Here is a 17,547-nt window from a genome sequence, read left to right as displayed (position 1 = left end):
TGCTTGAAGCATTCCCAGACTATTGAGGTTTTTTAAAGGCTTTCACTGCTAATACCAAAAGAACAAACAAAGCTCCATCCTGTGCCACCATGGGAACTAAGCTCTGCTGTACTGGTATTTCATCTCCAAAATGAGGAGTACAGGCTTGAGAAGTAATGTGATGGGCTAGAGGGACGTGGATAGAAGTTAGCGAGCTCCTTGTATGGAGGAAGGAAACAGAATCTTATTCTTCATCTGTCTTTCCACTGCCTTTTACCACCACCAGTTTTGCTGTAATATGCCATACCTTGGAGTGCTTGTATCTGGGACAGAAGCTACTCGCAGTGGTGGCAGTTTTGATGGAGGAGAGAGGGAATCAAAGAAAATGAGGGGAGCCAGTCACAGGCAGCTAGCAGAGAAGGAAGGAAACCAAAAATTAAAGAAGTAAAGGAATGCCCAAGTGATATCAGGACGCTTCTATTGGCCATTTTTTAATGCAAGTTGTAGTACTAAATGGACCACTGTCTGTACATTTAGAGAAAGACTTACATATTGCCAAACTTTAACACTGATTATACAGAAAGGAGATTTTTGTGATATTTTATTCCAAATTTTAATTTTTTGCTGGTGATGATTTTCTTTATATTGAAACAAGCACATTTGTTTTTGTATTCACTTCTTTTCCTAGAACCATATACTTAAGAGTATGTGCAAAGAACACTGGAATGATAAATTAAAATTACTGTCCTTGCTTTCTTACAAGCTGGGGGCCAAAGATAAAAATTTTGTGGGGATGCTCTTTTACAGTGATTTTAAAACAGGCTGTTGCTTGCCGCCTTGTCAGCACACAGCCATTATTCATAGCATGATTGATATTCTGGTGCCCAATTCCCATCTTTGTGAGAGAAGCCCATCTTATCTGAAAGAAAAATAAAATGTAAAGTATCTTTTTCACAGCTCTATATTCATTATTTTTCCAATCAAAAGAAAACAAGAGTGTGATCTTTATAGGTGGCATGGTCATCGTAGTAAAGTTGATGATTAAGAGACGCACTTCATTTACTCAGCAAGGATTAGGTCAGCAGAATTAAGAAGCCAGGGTTTTCTGCAAACCAAGCGATTTTCCGTAACTTGACAGTGTCCACAGGTAAGGCCGGATGGACTGCTTTCTACCTTACTCTAAACCAAAATATGCTGCTTTACCTGTACACTGTGGCATGCCAAAATTCATCACCTGTCTTTGTTGCTGCTCAAAAGCAAAGTAGCATTTGTATGTATAAGAATCTACAAAGATAAAGTTGTTATGAGGAGATGAACTATTCTTTTTTGACTCGACATTTATTATTTAGTACAGAAATAAAATGGAAAGGAAAGAGAAGGGAAAAAATACCTGGAGAATGGTTTTAAATGCTGGAGCTACCACCATTTATAATCATGTCCAAATTCTGAAATAATGTAGGGATTTTCTTTAGGTTAACAAGTTTTAAATTATGTAAAGTTAGCAAATGGATACCAGAATAGAGTAGAATGGAAGAGGAAAGAGGATTTTTATTCTGAGTTTGAATCTGAAAATATACAGAAACTGAAGGAAAGTCTGTTCCAAGCCAGTTGTCTTCATCATCATCATCATCATTGTTTTTTTAAACAGTGGTTAATATATCACCCATTTATTCTAGTACTTAGATTTTTTTTTTCTAAGTCTAAATTTTCTGAGACAGACCACTTTTCTGGATTTAGTCGAGTCAATTTGTTTACACATTAAGCATGACTTGGATTGTATTCAGGAATTCCCATTATTAAGCTTGTTCTCATTATGACTAAGAATTCAGCAAAAATGCTAGATGGTAGAGTAGGATCCATGGCAAAACCTAGGATTGTACCTGTGGTCATGAAAGGAGAACTTGCTGTCAGGACTGAATCAGTGATCTTGGACTCCTTTTATAATACCCTACTTAGTACGTTCCTAAAGTTGGTGTCAGGCCTGGGCCTGTTTCATTTTGTTGGTTTGCTTTTCTTTCCTTTTTTAAATCATAGTTTTAGGCCACACTTTACCAAAATTTCTACGGAAGCACTGCTCCTCACGACCATATTTTCCCATCTTTACAGAAATTAAATAATGCTGTAGCAATTGACATACTGTCTTGGCACTTGACTGTCCTCTAAATTCCCTGATTTTATTATTTTACAATACATATTAAATAATCTTGTTAAGTAAGCATCTTAAACAGAAGATACAATTTCAAAGGGCAGTTAATATACAGGTAAAGTATATCTTAAACATTACAATAATTTATATCCCTGTATTATGTCCAATATAATGCAGTAAAACAAAACTTTAATATTTGTGTTTGTGTAACATCAAAGTCACCACTGAAAAGTAACAAATTCAGCCTAATTCCTTATTTAATAAATTGGCAGTCAAAAAAACAAACAAAAACAAACTAGAAGTCAATATCACAAACCAAATATTTGAAACTTTTTTTGTTGTTTCTTTAAAATTAACTCTGGAAAACCAAGTATTGTGTAAAGATGTTATTACCCACATTTAGCCACTAGCCATTTTCTGTTACGTGCTAACACCACATCAGTAAATGTGCCTGTGTTGATACTTCAGTTTTCAGCTGAAATGTTTTAAACAAAATTGTTGATTTTTAATTCACTAGTAACTTTATCCAATTAAGAAGGTTTTAGGTGAACCTAATAAAATGTTACATTCTTAGTTGTTTTTGCTTTCAAGTTTCTATACTTGCATGTTGCCATGTTTATAAACACTTTTGATCAAATGATGACTTTATAAAGTACAATTAATTAAACAAAAAATAAGGATGAGACTAAAATGTCAACATGGGTAGAGTTTACTATTAGAACATTTTTGATAAGTACTGAAACCTTGCTCTTGCCCTAGTCCCCTAAGACAGCTTTCCCTTCCATTTCTTGCCTGGATGCCAGGCCCCGAGTCTCAAATAGAACTTGAATTTTCCAGTAGGTGCTAATAATACTTTAAACCTTATATACTTATATTGATTATCTTAGGAAATACAAATCTGCTTGGATATATATGTTTATACATATACATGTAGGTACACACATGGAAATATGACTAACAATACATGAAAATATGTAGGTATTTTATAGATATATAGAAATATAAGAAATTGGGCTAAATATTTTCATTGTCTCAAACAAATTCATATTCACATCCTCAACAGAAGTACAAAGTTTTTAAATCATGACAAACCAATTTGCCTAATGGACAGTTCCCAATGGACTTCTCTTCCAATGATCACTTTTTCTACCTAACGTTTTTAAAAGTTAGCATTTTTATAAATTCCAATAAACTATTCTCATTTGCAATAAAATATTAATATGCTATAAATTAACCAAATAAATTGCAGATTTTAGTTCCATATAGTTATGTTGTTTTTCTTTAAGGAAAGCAATTGAGGTATTAGAAATACTAAAAGGCGGTAATGGCATATGGATAATATATTTGGTAGAACTGGAATATCTTTAACTGAAATTTCATAGCTCTTTCCAATAGACTTCTTAAAATCTAAGGCCAAATCAGTATGTGGAAATAGAACCTTTTAGAATTGTTAAAAAGAAAACAAAAAAGCTTTTAATAATAATTGCCTAGATAGACCACACCAGCAACGTGTAATAACAATAATGTTTGCTTTATACTGAGCAGTTGAAAGATTTTTTTTAAAACAGGACATGGCAGTGTTATGAAAGTTTGTCTCACTTCCTATCAATGCTGCCAATGGGAGGGAACCTGCTTCCCTGTGATTTTGTTTTCCCCTTTGAATGATAGTGATGGAGCACTTGCATGATGTGTTCGGTGCCTTGCATGAGGAAGACATGCAAAGGCAAGGTCCAGTCTGCATGCTGCTTAATGAATGTTTTTCCTTTTCTCTCCCTCCTTGTCATGTGCTTTCAGAAGACAACAATGTGGAAGGTGGGTGCTTTCTACCTTATTTTTCCAACTCTCATTTGTCCTTTATTTCTTAGTACTAATAGGGTACATCTTGAAGTTAGACGGTAAGTTGAACTTCTTTCTGAACATTTGTTGGTTTCTGGATTGTGTATCACTTTTCATACAGAACACATACATTCTCAACCGTGCCATCCCAAGTATATGAAACTTTTTCAAGCTTAACTCCAACCCTTGATAGACCTCAGCATCCTATATGAACCTTAGAATAGTTATTACAGTGTTCTGTATGAGAAAAATGATACAATTCTGCTTTTTTACTTTAAAAGACAAAATATTTCTTTGTAGTTTCATAAGACAGTGCATGATCCTTTTTGCATTTTTTATCAAAATCATTTATTCTATTCTGGCAAAATTTAGCATTATCTCATTTCATATCCATTGGTTTGTTTAAAATGACTGGATGTATAAAAAGAATGCAATAAAGTACTGAGTATAAGTAAGAGACATAAATTTAGATTAAAAATTAAGCCACTGGCCAGTGGAAATGAAAGCATACAGCACTTCGATATGATTCCTGGTAAGTATATTTGTAATATTTTTTGCCTGCCAAATATTTTATTCATGCTTTTATAAAAAATTATCTCTATCAAGGAATTTTGAAGAAGTTATATAGCTTATATATTTTCCTGTAGAATCCAGCAAATTAAAACATATTTCATTATTCTCATTTTTTAAGAACTTAAATGCGTTAGTCAGTGTGCTACAAACAAATCTTCAAAGGGTTAACATGCAAAAAGAACTAGGCATAACAAAAGAATTGTGAAAGGGAAGATTTTATCAACTTATATATGTTCTATCAACTTATATATTCACAGCATTAACAGTTCTTACATAAACAATTTACTAATTTACTAATATTTGTATATGGGAAGACAGCATTTAGTATATTTTATTTTGCTACCATATTTTGAAATATAGTCATTCTGTAAATGTACATTTCTATAGAATGAGGGACTTCTTAGAAAAAGACTCCCTATCCCAGGTTACAGATAAATAGCCATTAAGGTTACCAAGACTTCATGTATCTAAGAAAGAACACTTCATGGTAATACAGAGTTGACCAGTAGCAGGGGTAAACATTATATTTGTGATTCTTACATGGATAATATTATAATTGCTTAGCTGCTGAACATTTCTGTTTTGTTATTTAAATAAAATAGATTAAAACTTTAAAAGAAATCATAAATTACTATTTTCCAAGTGTTGTATCCACATATGGCTTCTGTTTTTGTATACTATAATTTTAATTGCATGTGAGTGTATACTTGACAAAAATGATATATTACCCTGTAGGCCTAATATCTTTTAAAATCAGTCTCATTTATATTGTGCATGTCAACTGAGTTTAAAAGTTATTTTTTAAAGGTATCTTTTCAACTTCTTTTGCATTTCCTTATCCATCCTGTGAAATGCTTTTCTTTTCTGTTAAAATCCTATTGCATTCCAAGAGGCTTTAAAATCAGCCTAATTAGCATGAATGCTTTTCTCTTTTCACACACATTCATCCCATGATAAGATTTTTAGAATATAGGACCATAAACTATTGTAATAAAGTCTATTCAATCATAATTTTAATATCTCTATCTATAATATGACCTTTACAGTATATGTAGGAAGTCTAGCAGGAAGAATGTGAATTATTCGGGGATTAGTGAATTTCCATCCTTATTGATGTAGCATCAAAACCGTTAGAAGTACCTACTATATTTTCTAAAAGGTAGATCTTCAATACAATTTCCTCATTTAGTCCATAAAAACTTATAAAATGTTACTTCGAAATATCTATAGTAGTTTTAAAAGTGAAATTAAATGAAAAAATATATAACCTGGACAAATAAGCTACTATTTATCAGCATATAAAACACTGTGAATTATCAATAGATCATAAGCTGTTGAATCTGCCTATGTGAACTTTTTGTTAAAATCACTCAGAAAATACAGAGAGGCTACAGTTCAGAGGCATCACACTACTGTGTTTAATGACTTTCATGTTATATTGTGATTAGATGATTATTTGTAATTATATCTAGCCTACAGAGATGTTTGAATACCCCTAAAATTTTAAGAAAACAACACAAATAATTTAAATACGGATGAAACCGATGTGTAATGTTATATAGCTCAAATAAAGTTTCAAATATATCTGAAATAGCACTGGGAATTGAAAATACAAGTTTATTAAAATTGATATATGTGTATTTCTCTAACATTTTCCCATATTGTAGACATATACATGGATAGAGAAATAGCTTTATTTCTGAATTTAAAATAAAAAGCTAGGAATTATGCCTTTCAGTAAAAAGTGACTTCTTGAATAGCAAAATAATTTTTGAAAGCATATTAGTAGTATTCTTTAGAAGAGGAGTGCTCTTCAGTTTGAAGTGAATTGTCAAGCAGGAAATAATAAATAAATTAAATAAAGGAATTTTAATGTCCTTTAAAGAATTCCTTGATGAAATTACATCTGTAATATGTATCTCTACACTAACTTAGAGTTCAGCATTTAAGAAATATTTAGGTGAAATCTCAAATAATTTTGTTCTCCGAGGAAAATTGCTTTACCGTATTTGCAGCTGACCCATTGTTTCTTAAAAACCCTTTTCTGTAGTAAATTCTAACTTTACAACTGCATGTCTAATGATCATTTTGTATTTGAACGAGCCTAGTCAGCCGCTACATGTGTCAGACAAGGAGACATTTCTGCATTATCATTTCAATGTGACTACAATTTTTTTTCTTCATTTAATTATAAAATGCTCTTTTTTTGATGAGGGGAAAAAGATCAGACCCAGCCCATGTTTCAGGTATTCCATTGGGTTTTAAAAAATGTAATTTCATCACTGAAGAATTACGAGCCCTGTGGGGGCAATATGCAAAACAGTCTCATTAAAGGGCACAGAGGGCAGATGTAATATTGAGGGGATTGGTTGGATTTTAAGTCGTGCTCTTGTGCTCTTGGTTGTTCCAACTGATGCATGGAAGAAATACACAGTGCAGCATATGCCAGTGTTTAAAACGCAGTTCTAGAACACTTTGCCCCAAAGCATTCCAACCAGGGGTTGAAAGAATGCGTTTTGATTTGCCTCTGTGATACAGACATGTCTCATAGGAAACGAGATGTCTGTCACTGAACATTTTTGTCACCGTGACAACCCTGCCTTCCCATGCTCCCTTGTTTATTGCTGACTGTGCTCTTGTTTCCCTTCAAGGTCTGGCGCACCTGATGATGGGCGACCAAGGTATGGGCTCTGTTCCTTTTCCACTCTGCTTTCAGTGTTTTCTTGTTCTGTAGCTGCTTTCAAACCATCACTGCAAAGGATGGGCAAATGCTTGCAAATTATATGGCTGCAAATTAAATACATACCTTTCTTTCACATTTTTTCATGTGTTTCTCTTCCGTTTCTTTGTTCGTTTGATTTTGGTTTGTTCCTGTGGCTTTTATTTTCCTTCATTTCTTGCATTATAATATTTGCAAATAAATGAAACATAAGAAATTGTGATTGAAAATTTCTATATATTTATCAGCATATGCAGTAAAGGGTGGTTATGGTAAAGAAAAACCGAGAACCATCAGAGGTTCCTGTCTGAAAGAAGATCCTCAGTTTAAACCACTGTATCCAAAAAATAAGTCCATTTTTCATCCATGCATGACAGTTTGGGAACATGCAGACATCTTTGGCTTCTCGCTTCTAGAATGCTGAGTATAGTGTTCCACAGAATCAATACTTTCTCTACATAGATTTATTGTGTCTCTCTTTTGTGTGATCTTTTAAAAACTGAGCATGGGCCTTTCAATTTTTTGCATGTACTTGCCTTCAAAAAACGCAGAATCCCCAACATGTCCTGATTGCATCTCCATTTGTCTTCAAAACCTTGTTTATACTTTCATGTCTTGTTTAATTTTCAGAGAGTAGTGACTTTGCATATGTTCATAATTCTTATTGTTGTTTTTCTCCTCTTTATCCTCTTTGTCTGGAAACCCTTCCTTCATGGACCCATTTCATCAAATCCATAGGTAAAAGTAAAGGTATTACATTATTTTATTTCTTCTTAATATCATCTGTATGAATTACAGTGTGTCTGAGTTACATAAATGTATTTAGACCTTTTGGCATTGGTAATGGGCACTGGGAGGTAGGTATATGTGTTAATAAATATTTTATAAATATAAGGTAAGAAAAATCCATCAATATGTTTCCGTTTTCACCCCCACCCTTTTTTTTCTCTTTAGAGTGATCTTTTTCATGTCAGGTGCTCACATAATTAGTATATTTAGAAATTAGCTATAGGTTTTGGTGTCAGTTTCTGCAGTATCATTTAATGGTACTTAAATAAGTGTAGGGACTGTTAATATGTGATCTTCAAACATTCAGCTCTGCAGCACAGCTGCCCCAGCCATTCTATATTGAGACATAAGTCTAAGCATGTGCACCACTGAAATGGTACTGCTGTGGGTGCATCACCTTGTTGTCTGCTAGATGTCATTTATGCACATGAACACTGTAGTAACCTAAAAAGGCAGTATTAAGAAAGAGGCAAACAGAGGAGCAAGACATTTCTCTTTATGCATACTAACTTTGTTTTAAGGACATTATCAACTAGCTATGCATTCCTGCATTGCTTGGTAAGTCAGGCATGTGTACTCTTTGATGGTATTGGTACAAAATCCAGAAGCATGTGTAATTTGCCATTTAAAACCATCTTCATTGTGTTTAATGTTGTCATTAAAAGGAAGTAAGTGGTATGCAGCTGTGGCAAACATATAGAATAGTCTGTAAATCAACTATTTTTAACTGTGTGTTAGTGAATGTTTCTATTTAGTTTCTATTTTTTAATTATTATTATTAGTTTAAATGCAGGAATATCTTTATTCTTTCCTATGTTCTCAGTGTTAATCTGGTGAATTGGGACCACAGTTCACAGTTCTACACCTTTATGTTTGTGTCATCTAGCAGGAAAACTTTTCTGCTTGAAAAAGCACCTGAACATGAGCCAGGCAATATGTAAGAAATGATATCAATTTTAAATGTGTAAAATAGAGCTTTAGAAACAAATGCTGTTTGAATACTTTGATCCGACAACATAGGTTATCACAGTTTTGGTTTTGGCTGCTATTTTCAATAACATAATTTAATCTCATATTAAGCCTCTAGCAGCTATGCAAATGACAGTATGTATCAATTATTTCAGAGGTTTTGTGTACCATTTTGAGTGCTTTCTAAACGTTTTCACTTGAGGCCAAAATCACATCCACTGCCTTCTCTTAAGTGGGCATTTCTCATCATGTTCTTAGTTTGTGGACTTAGGATGGCATAGAGGGAAGAATATATTTTATCTTACTGGCTGAGTAAAGTATATGTATATGTGTTTGTATATATGCATATGTGGATTTGTATGGATGCATGTATAAATACGTAATTTCTAAGTATATACACTCCTATATTTGTTATTTTGTGAAAAAGTAACTCTTAAAATAATTTTTTAATTATACGACCATTTTCTACATGTGGAATAGTTCATGTTTATACTCAGCTGATATTTGTTTTGGTGTACTTAATGTTAAGTGTCACTTAACTTTTTTCAGTTTTTCTATATCAGTCTTAAATATTTTCTGTTGGCATGTGTGTCAAACATTATATTTTAACTTCACCAGTTTTCATCAGATTTTGTTCCTCAATCAGCACAAAGACACAGAGGACAGGAAATTGTTTTTTTCATTGCACTCTTCTTCTATTATTGGGACGAGTAAGCTTTTTGCTGTTAAATGGAGAGAGAAGATTTTTAGATGGACTTGAGTATTTTGCAAATCAGATTGGTACCCATTTCATATTGTTTAATTAGATGTAGAGAAATGAGAAAGGTGATTGTAAGTCTTCTCTAATTGCAGATTAATTCAACAAATCTATATTCTGGAGCAGAAATACAGTCATGACTATGACATGGCATCCACAGAGTGTTCATATAACAAGGAAATGAAAACATGTGGGCAAGTTAGAATGAATGACAGAATGGAAGTGCTGTGAGAGTGGTACAAAGTGAAGTAGGAATTCAGAAAAAGGCAAACATAACATCAATCCAAGTCTCTCTTATGTGAATATCCCCACCTTGTGCCATCTGTTGGAAGAATTAAAAAAAAATCTGGAAAAAATAATTTAGGAACTTTACATTGCAGTTTCCTATGTGGAGTTAAATCTTAGTCGTGCATAAAATCGGGGTTAAATCTGGCCAGTTTATATAACTGATTTACAGTGTAAACTTAAGTTTCCTAAATTTTTATATCTCAATATAATCATGGAGCAATTTTCTCAGTTTTCTCACTTTTCTCTTGTGTGAGTAGTGAATTCAGGGGATCTGGAATGAAGTTTTGTGGATTAATGTCTTTCTTTATGAAAAAAAAGACTAGAAAAAAATAGATTCAAGAACATCTTCATTATTTTGATTTCTTCTGTATGAATTCTTAAATATTTTCTAACTTTTTAAATGTCCAGTGATAGATGAATATATTTCATTAAAAAAATAATTAACACATGTAAAAAGAACATGCCTTTTGATAACCTTCTTCATCCTCCTCTCAAGTCCTTTCTCTCGAGGTAAGCACTGGTCTCGCTTTGTGATGTGTCCTTACAGAGTTGATGTTGATCCTTCTGTGCTCCATAACAACTCAGGGTTTGGAAACTGTAAAATCCCTTATCATGTGTACATGACAAAAATGGCGAAGTCAGCTGGAGACATGTTAGAGACCACTGCTATGGGCTGGCAGAATCACAGTGAATGAAACACAAGTTTTCTCATTCTTCTCATAGGCCATAGAGCCTCCTATTTTTAATTAGTCATCCTGTTTCAAACTTTAGAGTCAATCTGTTACTTGTGTTTTTTACATTCCCCAAACAAAGATATGTCACCTTTAACTGGATATGGTTAAGAATAAACTTTGAATGAATTATAGTTTTCTTTCGGGCAGCTGAAGATCTGTTATTCAAAGACAGCCTTACTTTTGCTGGTTGTGGGTAGATGGATTCAAATGATCTTCATGAAATTTGGATCACAATTTTTTGGGGCTTGAAATTTGTCAATGATATTGTTGTAGGATCATTGGTAATGCTAATTTTATTCTCCTTTCTATTTAGAATTTAGGTTTATCTGTTTGCCTTGAATGAAGTATGTCTTTTCTCTTTTGTTCTTGTTTCTTTTCCTATGTATGTGTAACTGGTCACTTCATTCCAATAATTGCTTTGATTGTTTATTTATATTTTACTTTAATGGCTTGTCAGAAATGAATGACTATATAAATTACAAAAAAGTCAAAATATGTTACACATGAAAATCAAGCCATAATAGCTGGTTAATAGCTCAGGAGCACAAGTTAATAATTATCAGCTAATGTTGGCACTTTGATTGGAGGCTTGTACTTTTCCTTCATAAGTCATCATAATTGTAATTATATATTTGTATTTGTGATTATACTTAATGTTAACTTTTCCTGGTAGAGTGTAAGCTCTATGAGGGCAGAAAGCTTGTCTTTCTCTTTGACCATTGTATTTCCAGAACATTTTTCTTATTGTATCTTGAATTTGCCATTTTCATGACTTAAATATATTTGTTTGGGGGCGGTGGTTTCAATTGTCCATTTTAAAGAGTCAAATGGACATTTATTGTTTAATTATCCAGGCTTCTCATGTTACTAGAAGAGCAAAATATTACAAGTAGAACTGAAAAGAATATAGTTACACATTCTGAAAATGCATAAGCCTTATTCTCTTTGTGAAGAGTAGATCTTAAATTAGTATAATTTCTAAAAATAATATAGATTTTTCTCAAAACTAATTGTTAAAGCTAATTGTAATTGGTAAGACCTGTATACAACTCTTCCATCTTAACTAATTGATGAGTAATATCTGATATTACCATGTGCTTTAAATTTTTATCTATACTGTCATACCACAATTAATATTTTATTAAACTTAAAATAGATTTGATATTATTAATACTTAGAAAAGAATAAAGCATTTGGTGTTTTTTTAATACATTTTCTTTTGTCTTTGTCTTAGTCCATTTAGGCTGCTATGTAAAAATACCATAAACTGGGTAGCTTGTAAGTAACAGAAACTTATTTCTCAAACGTCTGGAGGCTGGGAAGTCCAAGACCAAGGGCTGACACAGTCAGTGTCCAGTGAGATTTTGCTTCCTGGTTCATAGATCACTACCTTCTCTTTGTGTCCTCACTTGAAAGGGAACAAGAGAGCTCTCTGGAGTGTCTTTTATAAGAACAGTAATCCCATTCATAAAGGCTCTGCCCTCAGGACCTAATCAAATCCCAAAATCCCCCTCTCCTAATCCATCATTTTGTGGGTTAGGATTTCAGTTTATCAATTTTGGAAAGATACAACATTCAGATCACACAGTTTCCATGATCTTTATTTTTATACCATTTTCGAGTCCTGTGTTGCTATATAGCGAATTTGTCTGTGAAGTGCACAACTTCCAATTACTAAAATCCTAATGCATGTTAGTTTTATACTTTTAAAAATATGTTTTGCTGTGATTTCTGATATAGACCTAATTTGGTTATTAAAATATGTATCTTCATCTGTATAAATTCTTAAATTGTATTTCCTCATTTAGCTTCATACTAATAAGTCTTCTGTTCAGAAAAGTTGCTGAATGTTGACAGAACCTTACTGTTAAAATGCCTGTGTTTGGTACATATACAAACTAAGAAGTAAGATTTTTTTTTTTAATTTTCTACTGTGTTATCTCTACTCTTGCAATACTGGATCCCCTTATCTCACAGCCACAGACCGTGGGAAGACCAGAGTTTCACCTTGTAAAAGCAGACATTAAATATCTACTTTTATCTATATAGTATACATAGAAGGCTGTGTGACTATTTAGAATTCATTGTTTATTTAGCAGTTCATCTTTAGCTTACATGTTCATTAGCTCTGAGTAGAACCAAGAAAAACTAATTGAAGAGTATATGCTTATGTATTATCTCTTGCTGTGATTTAACCAATCTTGTTATATGTATTACTAATAAAAGTCCAAGCTTGATTGTATTTCTGTAACCCTGGCTCTGCGAAGCAAAGTGTTCTGTGTCATTATACATTCCTTAAACAATGATAACATTGGAAAACTGATCATCTAAACAAGGCTTTTGCTCAACTTGTTGTAGACTAACTTGTTCTCAGAGAACAGCACAGAAAGGACTCTCCGTTGTTTAATAGTTTAAAAAATGAGGTGGTATGAATAGAAACTTAGATGCATTTTACTGAAATATGTTGCAAATAGCAAAACTTTCAAATTATGACATAATGGAGGTTAAACATTATTTCTTCTCCAAAATAATTACTTTATGTTATTTATCCATTTGCAAATGTATTTTTGTTACTCTAGATTTTTAATAGCCATCATCAACACTTTTAGGCTTGATAGGAGGCCATTTCCTAAATGATGTTGGCCAGTGGTTAAAAAACAATGTAATTTTCCATAGTGTTTAGCTCTTAAACTAGAGAAATTTGAATCTTTAATTAGAATCATAACATTTTGGAGCAGAGAAGAATATTAGAGATCATCTAAAAATATAATAATATAATATTGTCACTCTTTGTGTTATAAGACATGAAAGGTGATGATGCTTATTATGATAGGCAAAACTTTGTAACAACTTTGAATCAAAATAACTATTATAATATAGAATAGCCAACCTTAAGCAGACTGCAAAGATTTTTCTTCAGTTAAACACTAATAATCATGAAACAGAGTTTCATCTTCTTATTCTTAGACAATAAATTTAGTGGTAGTATAAAGGAAACCATTCACAGGTTTTTATCTAGGATGCGGTGTCTCTCACTATCGACATTTTCATTTGAGAGAGTAAAACTCCACCTTATAACTGATGGGTAATAGTCCTGAAGTCATAAGAGCTGGGTTCATATTCCAGATTTGTTTCTTACTGACCTTGAGTAAACAATTTAGCCTCATATGTCAAAACCTTATGATCTGTAATAATGGATTAATAAAAATACTCAATTACTGAGGGTAATGTTACATGACAAATTGCAAAAGTGCATAGAAGAAGCTTTTTATTAATGGTGACAGTAAGAAAAAGATACCATGTGCATTTGGATTAAATGAATTTTAAATTGATTGATATGTAATCTGCCAAAGGTTTAACAAAAGCGGTATCAATATCTTAATATCTTCTTTCCATCATATTAATACTCTATTATTTATGATTCTGGCATTGTCTTTGGTTGAACTAACTAGACACCAATGTCCTGATGATCTGTACTACAGAGAACATTTGTACAAAAAAGTACTAAATATTGATTATCCTCAATCAAAATTATTTAGATATCTCTGTTACTCTTTACACTTTAACATTTATCTTACATACAATAATGAAGCTGAAATAGACTTGCCTCCACTTTGAGCAACCCTAGGAAATCATTGGCAAAATGCTGGTTTTCAGTTGCAAATTTATTGGTTGAAGGAGGCAGGGAGATAGACATTTTTTCATGGACCGGAGGTACCAATGAGAGGAAACTTTTTTTGTAAATTAATGTTTTGCCCCACTATTGACTTCACAGAATGATGTATAGTTGACACTGCTGACACCTAGTTATCTGAATACCACATTTTCAAGGTAAAGCTAAGTAGATATATTTCTGAGGTGTCTATGTTGGAAAAATAACATATAATTATCTTGAAATACTTAAATAATTGGCTAGTATTCTCACATACTTCAAGATTTTGCTAAAAATGTTAAGGAGACTAAAACCGACCACCCTGCTTAATACTGCAATTTGGCCCTCTCCTGAACTTCCATACCGTGATCTAGTTTCTCTTCATAGAAATTACTATCTTTTAACATACTTTAAAAAGATTCTCTTTTATTTTGTTTATTTATCTTCCTTTCACCAGTGGAAGGAATCTGGTGAAGGCAGAAATCTCTACCCTGCCCTGATGTGTCTCAAGGGTCCCTAGAGCAGTGACTGGCAAAAATAGATACTCAATAAATTCTTGTTTAATGATCAACTGACTGGTTAGCTAAACAAGTTTGTCAAGTTTCCTTTGGGTTTTACTTTGGATATTTTTTCTTTCTCATAGTAAAATAATTTTTAAATTCCTTTTTCCTTTTTGCTCCAAGGTAAATCTTTCTATGATGGATAAACAAAGTCAACGAAAACAAAAAGTTTTCGTATTGTATTGTGGGTCAAGTGGCCTCAGATTTGACACTTTTTACCTTTCTCATTCCCTGTCCAATGCAAGGGGCCTCTAGAAATTTTGGAAAAGATTTAAAAACCACTTTCACAACCACTGATGGTCAAAGGTTTCTTTTCACATTTTTCTAATTATCTCAGTCTTAAATGAATATTTCTTTAAGAAAGGGACAGTAATTAATCTTTGCATGTCTCTGCATCTTTACAAGTAACAGAAAGAGGATCCTGGAAGTTTGGCTTCTGAGTAGCATGATTCATTGTGACGTTTTCAGGAAGGATCTTTTGGCAATTTGTGATGGAAAGTTTCAAAAAATGAAGTAGATCTTATATTTTATGGTCATGTAGCTTATCTTTCACTAACATAAATATAAATTGATGCATTCTTCTCAGATCATCAAGTAGGCATAAACACCCAAAAGCATTAGATTTTTCTTTCTCAGCACACAGATGCGTTGTTGTATGTCCAAGTAGATGACTTATCAGTGAGTCCAGGTCCACAGCCGGCTGTCCTAAGCCATAGAACCTGTGCTGAAGAACTACAATGGTAGGAAATCTTCAAATTAAAAAGCAGCAACAGCACTACAGTATCTGAGGCCATATTTTGCTTAAAATGTATGTCCTATTACTTGTCCTTTCGAAAAGAGAGTGAGAGCTAAAGGGTTTCATTCAATCTTAGTCATTATTACGGTAATCACCAAGGAGATTCTGCTTTGTGTGGGACTGTTACATGTGGTGTAAAGGCACAGCTTTTCAGAATGGATGTTTTCACGGTTTATATTAAGAAATATAGCCACATGGATAATAATAGCTACCATTTTCAGGATGTGTTCTTTTGCATTCATATTATACCTGCTTATATAAATGCCTGTTGCACAAAACTGCAGTTCTCCCTTTCTGTTTGGCTTGTTTGCCATGTACCTACGACCCCATTATAGTCCATTCAGAATAGGAGCAGCTGAAGTACTATTAATTATTCGTTTAACTTTCAAACAAGTAAAATGCAGGGATATTCACAGTACTATGAACTGAGACTAGTATTTTCTTTCATGTTAAAAATACTATTTTATTGCATAACCCAGGTATAGACTATACAATTACACTACTGAGACAATGAATAAGATAATTCAGAAAATTAAAACAACTTATGCTTTATAAGGAATTTCAAAGCAATATTTTATTCTTTGGCTTGAGTTACCTGGGAAACTGACCCAGTGTTCCCTTTCATTTTCTGACTTGGCATTATAAAGTCTGTAGACATTTGGAGAAAATTAAATTACTCCATTTAAGGAAACAATCAAATTTAGATTGGGCTAAACTGCTGCTAGAGGGATGGAAATCCCTAAATTGTCCAATTGTGATTCCATTTCACAGTGAAACCCTAGTTCACAAGTTAACCATAGGATTTCATAGATTGATAGTAGAAAAATCTGCCGGAAATCTTCCTCTAAACTCAGTGAACAGATAATGTTTGATGCTATACTGACCTAAAAGAATGATGTGATGGCTTTTAACAGCTGTCTTTAAGGTGTTTATTGTTTAAATCAATACAGTGTCTGGCAATCAGCAGAAATGCGTTTTGAGTTGTTTTCTCAGCAGTGTGGTTGGATTTGCACTGACCCATCGGTACTTTCAGTGACCAGTGGCATTCTTTTCCGGAGGACTGGCTGAAGTTAAGAGTCTTAAACAGCAGTTGGATTTGCACTGACCAATGAGGTGGAAGAAGAGAGAAGCTGACTGATCCCAAAGAAAGCCAACACCTAGACTGATGAATGTGAGGACCCTTTGGTTTGGCATTTGTCCTCATTATTTATAGAACTAATGCCAGTTATTAGGCTAGGTCCCAGTTTATTTCTTTTCTTTTCTTTTTTTTGTTTAACTACTTTAAGCATGTTATTCCCTGAATAGAGAGAAAGCCTTATATAGAGGAGAACCACTCTTTAATCAAACCTGTTCAAGTAGCTCACTTCTCTGTCAGAACATCTGAACAGTCGCTCAAACATCAGTGCAATCCTTGAGATCATTACTACTGTTCTGACCTAGTAGTTCTCAGAGGGACAGCCCAGAGCAGTTACTCACATGTTTCACTCACATTAAAACATACTTGTCTAGTGGCCCATGTCATCAGTTCCCTGTGTAAGGACAGATAAATCGGTTAAAAATATGTGGCACTTTCAAATACTATCATCTTGATTTATTGCAACAGGACAGGACCACTGAGAGATTTATCTTTGGCAAGGGGATAATTTTTGGTGTCATCTTAAATCACATGCAATATGTAACCGTCTATGTATAGAGCTTCCCTAAATTCTGAAGTTGAGGAACTCCCACAATCACCTGGGATGCATTTTC

General features: G+C 33.2%; 1 protein-coding gene across 33 annotated transcripts in view; it reads left to right on the top strand.

Annotated features, from left to right (window-relative positions):
* NRXN1 (neurexin 1) overlaps positions 1-17,547 on the top strand; it is a 1,138,820-nt gene that overhangs the window by 106,490 nt on the left and 1,014,783 nt on the right. For 18 of the 33 annotated variants that reach the window (XM_030826894.1, XM_030826883.1, XM_030826899.1 and 15 more), the window contains 3 exons: positions 3,920-3,937; positions 7,186-7,215; positions 7,992-8,003. The exons of 5 other annotated variants lie outside the window; for them this stretch is intronic. In XM_030826894.1, coding sequence (XP_030682754.1) covers positions 3,920-3,937; positions 7,186-7,215; positions 7,992-8,003 — 60 coding nt within the window. Of the gene's footprint in view, positions 1-3,919; positions 3,938-7,185; positions 7,216-7,991; positions 8,004-9,863; positions 13,042-17,547 lie in introns of those variants that run through there. 10 more of the 33 variants (XM_030826901.1, XM_030826898.1, XM_030826893.1 and 7 more) reach the window with 5 other exon arrangements.

Source organism: Nomascus leucogenys, chromosome 14 (genome assembly GCF_006542625.1).
Source record: "Nomascus leucogenys isolate Asia chromosome 14, Asia_NLE_v1, whole genome shotgun sequence".
NCBI classification, from domain to species: Eukaryota; Metazoa; Chordata; class Mammalia; order Primates; family Hylobatidae; genus Nomascus; species Nomascus leucogenys.
The sequence above is the reverse complement of the archived record's forward strand: the minus strand, read 5'-3'. Positions and strand labels throughout refer to the sequence as shown.